At 18.1% G+C, this 12,071-nt stretch overlaps 2 protein-coding genes across 8 annotated transcripts; both read left to right on the top strand.

The window, feature by feature from the left end:
* The first annotated feature begins 71 nt into the window (after nt 1-71).
* LOC100864499 (transducin beta-like protein 3) lies at nt 72-6,170 on the top strand. The gene is made up of 15 exons (XM_031919562.2): nt 72-558; nt 786-837; nt 912-1,119; nt 1,188-1,362; nt 1,598-1,762; nt 1,847-2,025; nt 2,478-2,677; nt 2,749-2,952; nt 3,212-3,401; nt 3,468-3,580; nt 3,962-4,117; nt 4,222-4,387; nt 4,456-4,680; nt 5,202-5,329; nt 5,438-6,170. The coding sequence occupies exons 1-15, from the start codon at nt 536-538 to the stop codon at nt 5,630-5,632; spliced, it is 2,379 nt and encodes a 792-aa protein (XP_031775422.2). The 5' UTR covers nt 72-535; the 3' UTR covers nt 5,633-6,170.
* LOC100863004 (pH-sensitive chloride channel 2) lies at nt 5,531-11,127 on the top strand. 7 transcript variants are annotated; one of them, XM_086917722.1, is made up of 9 exons: nt 5,531-5,662; nt 8,144-8,336; nt 8,514-8,743; nt 9,510-9,592; nt 9,680-9,835; nt 9,948-10,103; nt 10,188-10,353; nt 10,421-10,607; nt 10,698-11,127. In XM_086917722.1, exons 2-9 carry the CDS (start codon nt 8,181-8,183, stop codon nt 10,959-10,961), a joined length of 1,398 nt encoding a protein of 465 aa, XP_086773848.1. In that variant the 5' UTR covers nt 5,531-5,662; nt 8,144-8,180; the 3' UTR covers nt 10,962-11,127. The 7 variants fall into 7 exon arrangements, with proteins under 7 accessions (XP_086773848.1, XP_086773850.1, XP_086773845.1 ...); XM_086917724.1 differs by having other exon boundaries at nt 5,535-5,657; XM_086917719.1 differs by lacking the exon at nt 5,531-5,662 and adding an exon at nt 6,315-6,526.
* Nucleotides 11,128-12,071: the final 944 nt, after the last annotated feature.

Genomic DNA, 12,071 nt, shown 5'->3' with positions numbered 1-12,071 from the left:
ATTAACGTAATATGAATTAAATATTGTATTGTAATCTAACCTTTATATATATATATATATATATTCAAATCATTATTGAAAAAAAAATTTGCCTTAATAATATAATCTCATAGTAATAAATTTAAATAAATTGATAAGCGATAAATGATATCAATATAATTTTTTAGATCAATACTTTATTTTAAAAATTTTTTTGTTTCTTATTTCAATTATGTTGCAATATAATTTGTATTTACCGCGAATTTCATGCTATAATGGATAAATGGATTCATGAAGTGCCACAAGATCGCAAAGATATATAAAATAACATTAAATATAAAATTAGATAATCTATGAAGAAAAATATTATATTTATTCATAATTGTTTTGATTAATTGCAAAATTTTCGTTTTATTTCTAGTATATATTTCTATTTATAATCGATTAACATAAACTAACATAATATACTAACATAATAAACTAACATAATATACAAATAAGTGCTACTTATTAAAATTATTTATAAAACAGAAAATTTTTATAATAATCCACAAACATGAGTGTCGTTTTGAAAGAAGCGTAAGTAATTAATTTAATTAATTTTTTTTCTTTAATATTCTGTAATTAATGAAATTCTATATCATATTTGAAATTTTATATAAAAAAAAAAAATAAAATAAAATAAATAGTATATATCTGGGTTATGTATATTTTAATTTTAAAATTTGATTCTTTATATATGTATGATGATATAATATATATATATATATATATACATGTATTTTATTAATCATATTTAATTTCAGTTTCGAAGTTGAATCTAAACATGATGCTTTTTATACAGGAGGAAAAGTTCAAGTATATTGATTAAAGCATATATGTTATTCACTTTTTTTTATTTTATTAGATAATTAAATTAATTCTTCTTATAGTGGAGTACAGATGGACAATATATATTCTGTCAAAAATATGGTACAGTTTCTATATTATCAGTAAAGAAAGGCATAGTAATATCTTACTTAGGAGAAAGTAATAATAATGAAGAAGAAGACACAATTAATACCTTTATTGCAAGTAATAATAACATAAATATTATTACACATCATAAAAGTGGTCTTTTCAAATTATGGAATTGGAAAGGTAATAAGGTAATATTACTTAATTTAATTATAAGCAATTATTCAATATAATAAATGTTGTTATTACAGATAATAAATTAATTAAAATATGGAAGTCTATTCACAAAGGTCCTGTAGTTCATATTGCTCATTCCATGGAAAGAAATTTGATGGCTTCTGGAGGTAGTGATGGTATTGTCAGATTATGGAATTTACAATATCATACTTGTACTCATAATTTGAAAGGAATTCAAGGAGTTATAAGGTATTTATTTTAAAAAATATAACTTTTAAATATATAAGTTAGTTGTATATTCAAATATACAAATCAATTTTTATTCAAATATTCATAATATATAATTTACTTAAAATTTTTTTTTATTCTACATTTTAAAAATAAAACTAAGTTAAATGATTATATAAAATTTATATTATCTTAAATTAAATTATTTACAATATAAGAATTTTTATGAAATTCATAAATTAAAATATAATTATAGTGTTTTAGTTTTTCATCCAAATATTGATAAAGAACTAATCTTTGCTGCTGGAGATGATATTAAAATTCATGGATGGAATATTAAAACTGGTGAAGAAGAAATTACGTTTTCTGGACATTTCAGTAAAGTTACATCTTTATCTTTTATCGAAGATTATTTAATTAGGTAATATATTTAGATTTAAAAATTTCTAATGTAAGTAATTCATAATTCATTTTTAATGTAAATAATTCATATTTTCTTATATAGCTCAGGAAGAGATAGAGTACTCATTTTATGGGACTTAACTTCTGGATCATCAAAACGAGTTATACCAGTTTATGAAGAAATAGAAGATACATTTATTATACCTAAAAATTTATCACTATCTCTACCTTTTTATAACAAAGACGAAAATGCTATTCATATTGCTACTGCAGGAGAAAAAGGTTTAATTATAAATTTTTTTATTATATATTATAAAAGATATTTATATATTTACAATAAATTAACATTAAATTAACATTTATATCAAGTTAAGATCAAGTTAATATTTAGTTTCAAGTATATTAATTTATGATTTTTTGTTATTTTGTAGTCAAAAAAGATTCTGCTATAAATGCATATTTTTATAATGAATATAGTCTTTTTTTAAATTTTAAATTATAATTTAAATATAGTCTATAGTTTATAATCTATAGTTTAAATTATTGTCAAAGATAATTATTGAATCTTTTTTATTTCTATTTCAAATTTATTCTTTATATTTGAATAAATGAATGTTGTTTTGTTCTTTATGTTTTATTGTAATAATTGTTTAAAATTTAATTTAATAACTTTTTATATATAACTATTTAAAAATTTTTTATTTATTCTGTTATTAATTTAAATTCTCTTTAAGGAATTGTAAAAATTTGGGAAATGAAAACTGGTAAAGAAGTATATGTACAAAAAAATTCCATTGTATCAGCTGCAAAAGAAACAGAAACTCTCTCAATTACACATTTACTTTATAATGATATTAGTAATAACTTTGCTGTGGTTACAGTTGATCATAACATAATTATTCATTCATTAGAAACATTTGAGTGTATAAAACAGGTAAATTCGATTTTTAAAATAAAAATAAAATTTATAATTTAATAGATAAATATATAATAATTCTTTTATAGTTAATAGGTTATAGTGATGAAATTTTGGATATTGTATTTCTTGGAGATAATGAGAGCCATATAGCAATTGCTACTAATAGTTGTGACATAAAGTTATACAATACTTTAACTATGAATTGCGAATTATTACGTGGTCATATAGATATTGTATTATCTCTCGCTACAACACATGCTAATGTCTATTTACTTATATCTGCAGCAAAGGTATGTAGATTTATTTGGGAAATAATTTTATGATATATGTTATATATCATAATACAACTATTTTTTAATCAATCAAAAGAAAAATAATAAAAATGTAAAATTACAAAATTTTAATAACTTATTATTATTATAATTACAAAGAAAATAATATTTTTAGAATGAAAAAAAATTATATTATTATTTTTTTTATTATAAGATAAGGTAAATATAGAAACATAATGAATATTAATTGAAATAATATACAGTTGCTAATTTGTAGGATAATAGTATTCGTGTATGGCTTATGGATAAACAAACAAATAAAGTATCTTGTATTGCATCTGCTACTAGACATACTGCTCCTATTGGTTCTATTGCAATTTTTCAAACATCTTTTAAATTTTTTGTTTCTGTTAGTCAAGACTTATGTCTTAAATTATGGAATTTACAAAATGATATTGAATTTAAAGGTAAACATAATGTTTGTTATGAATTATTATTTTTAATACTTGATATTATATATTTAATAATCATAGGCTCTTTAAATGTTATTCATACAACATTGGCTCATCAAAAAGATATTAATAGTGTAACTATTTCACCAAATGATAAATTAATTGCAACTGGATCTCAAGATAAAACAGCTAAGGTATGATGCATTAACTTTTTAAAATAATACATATGACATTCTTCACTTTATAGTTCATTCATTATTCTTCTTCTCTTAAATATTACATTCATATTTAATAGATTATTGATTCTTATTATTTGTAAATGTTGATTTTTAATATTCTTAAATATTTAATTTTTTCTTAACAATAATAAGAATTAAAGTAAAATAAGAAATTTATGGAATAAATATGATTTTAATAATAAGCAAATCATATAACTTTTATATGTTATTATATAAAAATTATTAGATGTACTATTTAACATAATATTTTTATTAAATTTATATATATATATATATATATATACATAACATTCTTTTTATATAATTTATTCTTAAATATATTTATATGTGTTATAGTTATGGTCTGATGATTTACAATTACTTGGTGTATTTCGTGGACATCGTAGAGGAGTTTGGTGTGTGCGATTTTCACCCATAGATCAAGTACTTCTAACAACATCAGCAGATTGCACAATAAAACTTTGGTCATTAACAGAACTTCATTGTTTAAAAGTAACTTTAAAATTCATTAAATTATAATATAATATAATTCTATTTTGTTCATTAGAATTATATAATTATTATTAATATATTTAATAATTTTATTAATATGCCAGACATTTGAAGGTCATGAATCATCAGTATTAAAAGCAGAATTTTTATCACGTGGAATGCAAATAATTACAGCAAGTGGAGATGGTCTTTTGAAACTTTGGAATATTAAAACATCAGAATGTACATGTATTTTAGAACAGCATGAAAGCCGTGTATGGTCACTTGCAGGTAAATATTATTATAACGCTATTTACATATTATATTATATGTATTATAATTTTATATTTTAATTATAGTTAGTAAAAATGAAAAAACTATTATTAGTGGTGGAAGTGATTCATTGTTAGTAATTTGGAAAGATGTAACTGAAGAAAAGAAAATAAAAGCTGCAAAAGAATTAGAACAAATTGCACTTGAAGAACAAAAATTATCAAATTTATTTAAAGCAAATGAATTAAGTTCTGCATTAAAATTAGCTTTAAAATTAAAACGTCCTTTTCAAGTTTTGAAAATTGTAGAAAGTAAGTATTATCAATGTAAACATTTACATATTATATATTTATATTTATATAAAAGAATATATGTAGAATGATCTATTTAATATTATATATATTTTGAGAAATTTATATTATATATATTGAACAAAAAATTCACTATATATTAATTTGCATAATATCATATACAATATTATAATATTTTTCACTTTATTTTCTTTAAATTGTGGTATTATAATTTTTTATTTCTTTATAAATATCAAATTCAAAACAAAAATTTTTATTATGCTTAAAGTTAATCATTAAATAATAAGATATTTTATTGGAACAAACGTTATTAATTAATTTATATATTATATAGAGTATTATTAATTATATAAAACTATTATCTTAATGACATTATATAAAGCATTTTTCAAAAAAGAAAATGAATATATAAGATATATTAATCATCCTATATAAATTAATAATTGAATAAAATTATCTTTAATTTTTTTCTTATTTTTATTCTTTTTATTCTTATTAATTAAATTTTTAATTCTTTTTAGCTATGTTAAAGAAAAATAATTTTCATCTTGAAGAAACAGTTCATGAATTAAAACCAATTTATAAAGAAGAACTGCTGAAATGTGCTATTACATGGAATTTTAATAGTAAAAATTGTCAAGTTGCTCAGGTAAATTTTTAGTAAACTATTATTCTTTGAAGTAAAAATTTTATTATAATTTCATATTTATAATATTTTTTTTTAAATTTTTATGATTATAATGTTTATGATTAACAGATAATTATAAATACATTAATGATGGAAATAGAAAATTTGGAATTCCAAACAAAATTAACTTCCACATTGGAATCTATGATACCATACACTGAACGTCATTATATAAGAATAACAAAATTATTAGAAAATTTGCATTTATTTAATTATACTCTCAATCGTATGAAACCACGGATTACAATTGTAGAAATGAGCTAAATATATAATTAAGGAATTGTATAAAGTTCTGTAAGATTTTACATATTTTTTAATATATTTTTACTTTTTCAATATAAATTTTTAATAATATATATAGAATTTTTAAAATTTATAATTTATATTTATAAATTTTTAAATCTAATTTTGAATCAGTTAATAATTAATTTTAATTTTAAGACATTGTAAACTAATGTCTTATAAAAATATAAGAATTAATTAAATAATAATATTTACATTGTAAAATATATATTTATTATATAATTAAAAATATAAAACAAATATTAATAATAATGAATATCAATATGATGTCAATTTATATATATGTATATAAGTAATTTATATTAATGTTTAAATATATCACAAGATGGATGAATAAAATTACATAAATTTTAAAAAATGATAAAAATATAGAATTAAAATATATTTTATATAGAAATTAATATCATTTAATATATATAAGTATGTGTCATAATTTATATTTTAAAGTTTTTATTTGTTATATTTTAAAAATTAAAATTTAATAAAATGATAAAAAAAATTTTTTTATTTTTTAATGTTTTTTTTATAATATGTTTTTTTATAATATTTATTTAATTATTTCATATATATTTATTTCACAGTTTTAAAATACTTTATATTGTAATTTAATATCATATTTAAACATTTAAATGTTCACTTTACAAAAGAATATTAGTGGGAGGAATGGTTGGGTAATGTTTAGTTTCCAACAAATTTACTCAAGAATATATATGTATATGCAAGAAAGAATCAGTCCAACTTTATTAGTGAAGCAGATAAGTCATTAAGGAACTTAAAGATGGCTTTAAAAATAATTTTTGATTTCATATTTTTTATTTATCTACTACAAATGTTACATTTAAATACATCTACTATGTAAGTTATATAATTATAATCAATTTTTTAAAATTTTTATTAGATTTAATAATAATTAACATTTTTCTAAATTTTACAACTATTGTACAACATCTTAAAAATATCATCTTATTTATTTATTTATCATTGTTTTTAATCTATTGTTATTAATATAAGTTATTAATCTTACTTTTTACAGTTTTAAACAAATAAAATTATTATAGATTTGAAATCATAAAAAAAATATTTTCATTCTAGTAAAATATATAAATTATAAAATTAAATTATAAAATAAGAATTTTATATTTATACTCTGATATATACTATAATTTTATATTTATATATATCTAATATAAAAATGTAATGTTATATGTAATAATAATGTTTATATGTAAATAATTAAATTTTAAAACATTATGAAAATATTAGCATTCAAAGATAATTGTATCAATTTTTCAACTTATTATAAGATTATATTTTTAATAATGTCATATTATTTTACCATTCTTAATAATTTTTTTTTATATAATATTATTATAAATTATATAATATTATTATATTATTATTTAATATAATATTATTATAAATAAAATCTGCACTTATCATGATTCTAATTGTAAGCAATAATTCTTTTATAATTATTTAATTCTTATAATATTTATCAATTCATAACATAACAATTTTGAAAGAATTTTCTTTTATAAGACATAGATATAGATATATAAAAATATGATTTTTAAAAAGAAAATTATATAACACTAAAAGAAAAGAAAAGAAGATTCTATTTTCAATTATGATACGTAGTTTTATGAAGAAAAATATTGATAACTTATATAAACAGTTAAATGTTTGATGCTATAAATTAATGTGCTCATATTGTAGATAAGACTTGTTATTGAAATTGATATTAATGTTCTGATTAGAGTTCCAAAATTCTATTGTTTCAATTAAAAATTAATAAATATTTTTTATATTTAAAGTTAAATTATATAATTACTGCAAAATAAATATTTAAAATATGATACAATAAATATTAAAACAATTTTAAATTTGTAGATTTTCTATCTATATTTATAAACTATGAAATATTAATATAGATATAATTTGATGTTTATGAAATATTTCTTTTTTTTCAATTATATTTTTATATTAATTTTATGAAAATTATTTAATTATAATAAATATCTTTAAAATTTTTTTTTATGTTTTTTAAGAAATATTTGAATTTTCAATAACAAAAGACTTCTTATAATATAGAGTCACATGCATTCCATTATGTCACTGGCTCTGATACAAAGCAACATAATTAACTATTCTTACTGGTTAATAATGTCTGGAATTTTAATTCAAGGACTTCCTTTTAAAACAATTTTATTTTTTAACAATAATATCTTTTTTTTTTTATTATAAATAAATATCAGTAAATATGATATTAATTAAAATATATTTTTAAAATATATTACATTAATTTTCCTTTATTGTTATTATAATTTTTATAAATTTTTTGCAAAATAATGTTATTATATTAATACTTTTTATTTTTTTTATTATTAGATAGGTAAATAATATTAATAAAATGTTGAACGAAATTAAAAAAATTTTTTTGTATATATATAAAATTATATATATTTCTTACAGACTAGAAAATTGTCCAATATTAAGCAATAGTAGTTCTATGGCACAAACTGAACTTTTACAAGAATTAACAAATGATTGTCGTTATGATAAGATGACTAGACCACCTGGAGAAATTAATTCTACAAATCCAATTAATGTGTATACCAAGGCTTATATTTATACAATTAAATCAAACATGGCAAAAACACTGGTAGCTTGTATTATAATTATATTTTATATACATTATATATATATATATATATATATATATATATGAATATTGATTTATTCATATATGATATATTGATATATAAACTTAATCATTTCTTATAAATATTTTAAAATAATGATATTATATCCTTTATAAATATATGTAAAAATCTTTTTACAGCAATTTGATGTACATATGATGTTACAATTTAGATATTTGGATGCCAGGTTAAAATTTTCAAATATTGCTCCATATTTAAATCAAATATATGGTGGACAATTTGCACATGATCTAATATGGACACCTACTGTTTATGTTTCTAATGAACCCAGTTCAGCAATAACAGGAAATAGTGTAAAAGATATACTTGTTTCAATAGATCCATCAGGCATGGTTAGATTGAATACTAGGTTTGTAAATAAAACATTAAATTTATTATATTAATTAAATTATATTCTTATTATATTTATATAGTAAAAATATATTATTTTATTAAATATAATAATTATTGAATATTTTTTTGGAATGAATATCAATAAAATGTTATAATTAAAATTTTATAATTATATTTAAATATGATATAAAATATAAAAAATATAATATATACAAATAGTAAAAAATAATTTTTAATAATATAATATTTAATTTATTATTGTGCTATTCTTTTATTATCATATCAATATAATCCATTTTTAAAATTCTTTTTTAATTATCCAAAATCATAATTCATAATTAAATTATAGATGTTTGTACAAATGCATATCTTTTTATGTATGTATTGTATGCAAAATTAGTCACTACATCTATAATTCAAAAATGATAAATAATCAAAGATTAGATTAATATTAAATTTACCTTTAACAATTAGTTAGTTATTAATATTACATGTTTTACTAATAAGAGTTATAATGTTCAATGTTAAAAATTAGATATTTATATTATATATTATTAATAAAAACATATAAAAAAATGTTTCACACATTAAAAATTTGAAACATTTTATTCCAAATAAGATTTAAAAAAAAATCACATATAATTTAAAAAAAATTATATATAGTTTAAAGCATTGGAATTTTTATAATTTTCTTTAATTATATTTAAGAAAAAAAAATTAACAGAATATAAACTATTCAATCATTTATCTATATAATGAAAATAAAATATAAATTATTATAGGTTGCAAGCTACTCTTAACTGTGGGCTTCGCTTGGAGAAATTTCCATTTGATGTACAAGAATGTTCACTTGTTTTTGAGAGCTGTAGGATGTCATAGTTATTGTACTACTACAATATCAGCTATTTTATTCTATTATGCTCCTTGGAATGAATGGAATTTTTACCTACAGGGACACACAATGTGCTTGATATGGTGTTGTATTGGGACCAAGAGCCAATTATACTTGCAGATGAATTACATTTAACTGAATATAAGCTTGTTGAAAAATGGGTTAACGCATCAGAAGTATTTTATACTATATCGCAACAACATTATGGTCATTTTGGCATGTATTTTTTATAGTAAATATAGTAATAGTAAATAATATTTTAAAAATATTTTAATTATTTTTTTATTTATTATATATGTATATAATTAATAATGCTTTATGTTTACAGCTGGTAATTTCAGTTCAATTAGCATAACATTTAAATTAGCACGTGAGATGGGATTTTTTATGATGGATTATTATATACCATCTATATTAATAGTAGTTATTTCTTGGGTATCCTTTTGGTTGCATATGGATGCAAGTCCACCGCGAATAGTTTTAGGTGATAAATTTAAAAAATATAATTTATTCAATACAAATTTATTATATTATAGAATAAAGAACTAATTAAAATTTTTATATCTAGGAACAAATACTATTTTAACATTTATGACTCTTGCATCAAAAGTAGAAAATTCTCTACCAAAAGTTTCTTATATAAAAGCTAGTGAAATATGGTTTTTAGGTTGTACTATATTCTTATTTGCAGCAATGGTTGAATTTGCTTTTGTTAATACAATTTATCGACGGAAGTATGTATTATTCATTTATGAATATTACTTTTTATTCAATTATCATTAATTTTTAAATTAAATACAGAAAAACTGTTCCCTTGAAGAAAGTAAATAGTAAATATATATTAAAATCAACATTAACGCCAAAACTGGCTCGAAAACAATTTCAAAAAAACACTACTGGGCTAGAACGATCACGATCTTGGTCATCACTTGATAATACAAATATAAATGATCAAGATTATTCAAGTCAAAATTATCTTACTGTACATGTAAATACATATTATATTATCTCATAGGAAAAATTTAAAAAATTGCAAACAAAAGAATTTATTTTTTATAATAAATATGTTTTTTTACAGAGTTTTCCAAGTACTCTCAACATTCCTTCTGTTAAAATTGATGAAGATAAAGATCAAAAGTGCTCTATTGAAAGCATTACAAGTGTTAATAGTACATCATCACCAAAACCCTTTTCACGAAGAGCAACTCTTGCACAATTACATAATTTTACAACAATGACACCACAAGAAATTGCTCAGTGGATTGATAGACGTAGTAGAATTGTATTTCCTGTAGCTTTCATCATATTTAATATTCTTTATTGGTCTTTTATTTGGATATAAAAATTTCATAATTAAATTAATATATAAAATATATATATTTTAAATTTTTAGAAAAATAAAAATAATCATAAAAGTTTTATATTCATATATTATATATTAAATTAAATTTCAGTATAATTTTAAATATTGTTATCAAAATCATTAAATTGAAAATTTATTTTTTAAAGATGTTTGTTTATTTATTTCATATATTGTAGAAATTAATACAATGTTTCTATATAAATTCTATATATTAGGATTTACCATTTATTTTAATTATAAAGAAGTGTTATATTTTACAGATTTATATGAGAATTATATGAGCAATGTCTGAATAATAATAATGTTAATTACTATAATTAATAATTTAATTAATAATTTCAAAAATAAAAATTTGTTTAAATTTATAATAAACTTATATTATTTAAAAAAATATACAACATAACAAATTAAAATTTTAACTTGATATATACATTTTAGAATTTATTTATTTTTAATATTTTTAATATCACAATTAAAAAAATATAGGTTATTTTAAGAAACATTTTTTGCAATTGATGAAGTTTGCCATTTTTTTTGGACACAATTTCATCACTAATACTAATGAAATTTATAAAATTTTTAAATAATGTTTATATTTTAATTATATATATATAATTACATGATCATTAATTAAAAATTTGCAATATATATAATATATAATTATATGTAACATATAATTATATAACGTATAATTGTATTTATTATATAAATATAAATATAAATATAAAATATTTATTGAAGTAATTTGAATATTTAAAAAGGAAAGAAAATTAACATGTATGTATCTATATTTTTATTTATTTTAAAAAATTTTACTAATTTTAAAGTTATTTTATTATTTATATATCATAAGAAAATTTACAATATATATTTTATAATTATTTTATAATTAATATTTTTATATTGTTATTCATAAAATAATATTTTTTTTTTTGAATTTACTTCTGATAACATATTTCTCTTAATAAGAAAATATAATTGAAAATTAAAATTAGTTAACTATAAAATGATTTCAAGACCAAATATTTCCATGTTTTCCTGATTGTATACCCTTCTTAATAATTATAAATATTTGTAATTATTATATGT

This window comes from Apis florea, unplaced genomic scaffold (assembly GCF_048593485.1).
Source record: "Apis florea isolate Af1SG1 unplaced genomic scaffold, ASM4859348v1 contig_2272_pilon, whole genome shotgun sequence".
NCBI classification, from domain to species: Eukaryota; Metazoa; Arthropoda; class Insecta; order Hymenoptera; family Apidae; genus Apis; species Apis florea.
Note: the sequence above shows the minus strand (reverse complement) of the source record. Positions and strands in the feature narration are given on the sequence as shown.

What these genes read in the sequence shown, in the direction of transcription:
- LOC100863004 (XM_086917726.1), top strand. Translation starts at nt 7,769, where the DNA reads ATGCATTCCATTATGTCACTGGCTCTGATACAAAGCAACATAATTAAC. An exon ending in TTCACTTGTTTTTGAGAGCT is followed by an intron (nt 9,593 to 9,679) that starts GTAGGATGTCAT and finishes TTTTACCTACAG; the next exon opens with GGACACACAATGTGCTTGAT. An exon ending in AAAATTATCTTACTGTACAT is followed by an intron (nt 10,608 to 10,697) that starts GTAAATACATAT and finishes GTTTTTTTACAG; the next exon opens with AGTTTTCCAAGTACTCTCAA.
- LOC100864499 (XM_031919562.2), top strand. Translation starts at nt 536, where the DNA reads ATGAGTGTCGTTTTGAAAGAAGC. An exon ending in ATCGAAGATTATTTAATTAG is followed by an intron (nt 1,763 to 1,846) that starts GTAATATATTTA and finishes TTTCTTATATAG; the next exon opens with CTCAGGAAGAGATAGAGTAC. An exon ending in AGTTTTGAAAATTGTAGAAA is followed by an intron (nt 4,681 to 5,201) that starts GTAAGTATTATC and finishes AATTCTTTTTAG; the next exon opens with CTATGTTAAAGAAAAATAAT.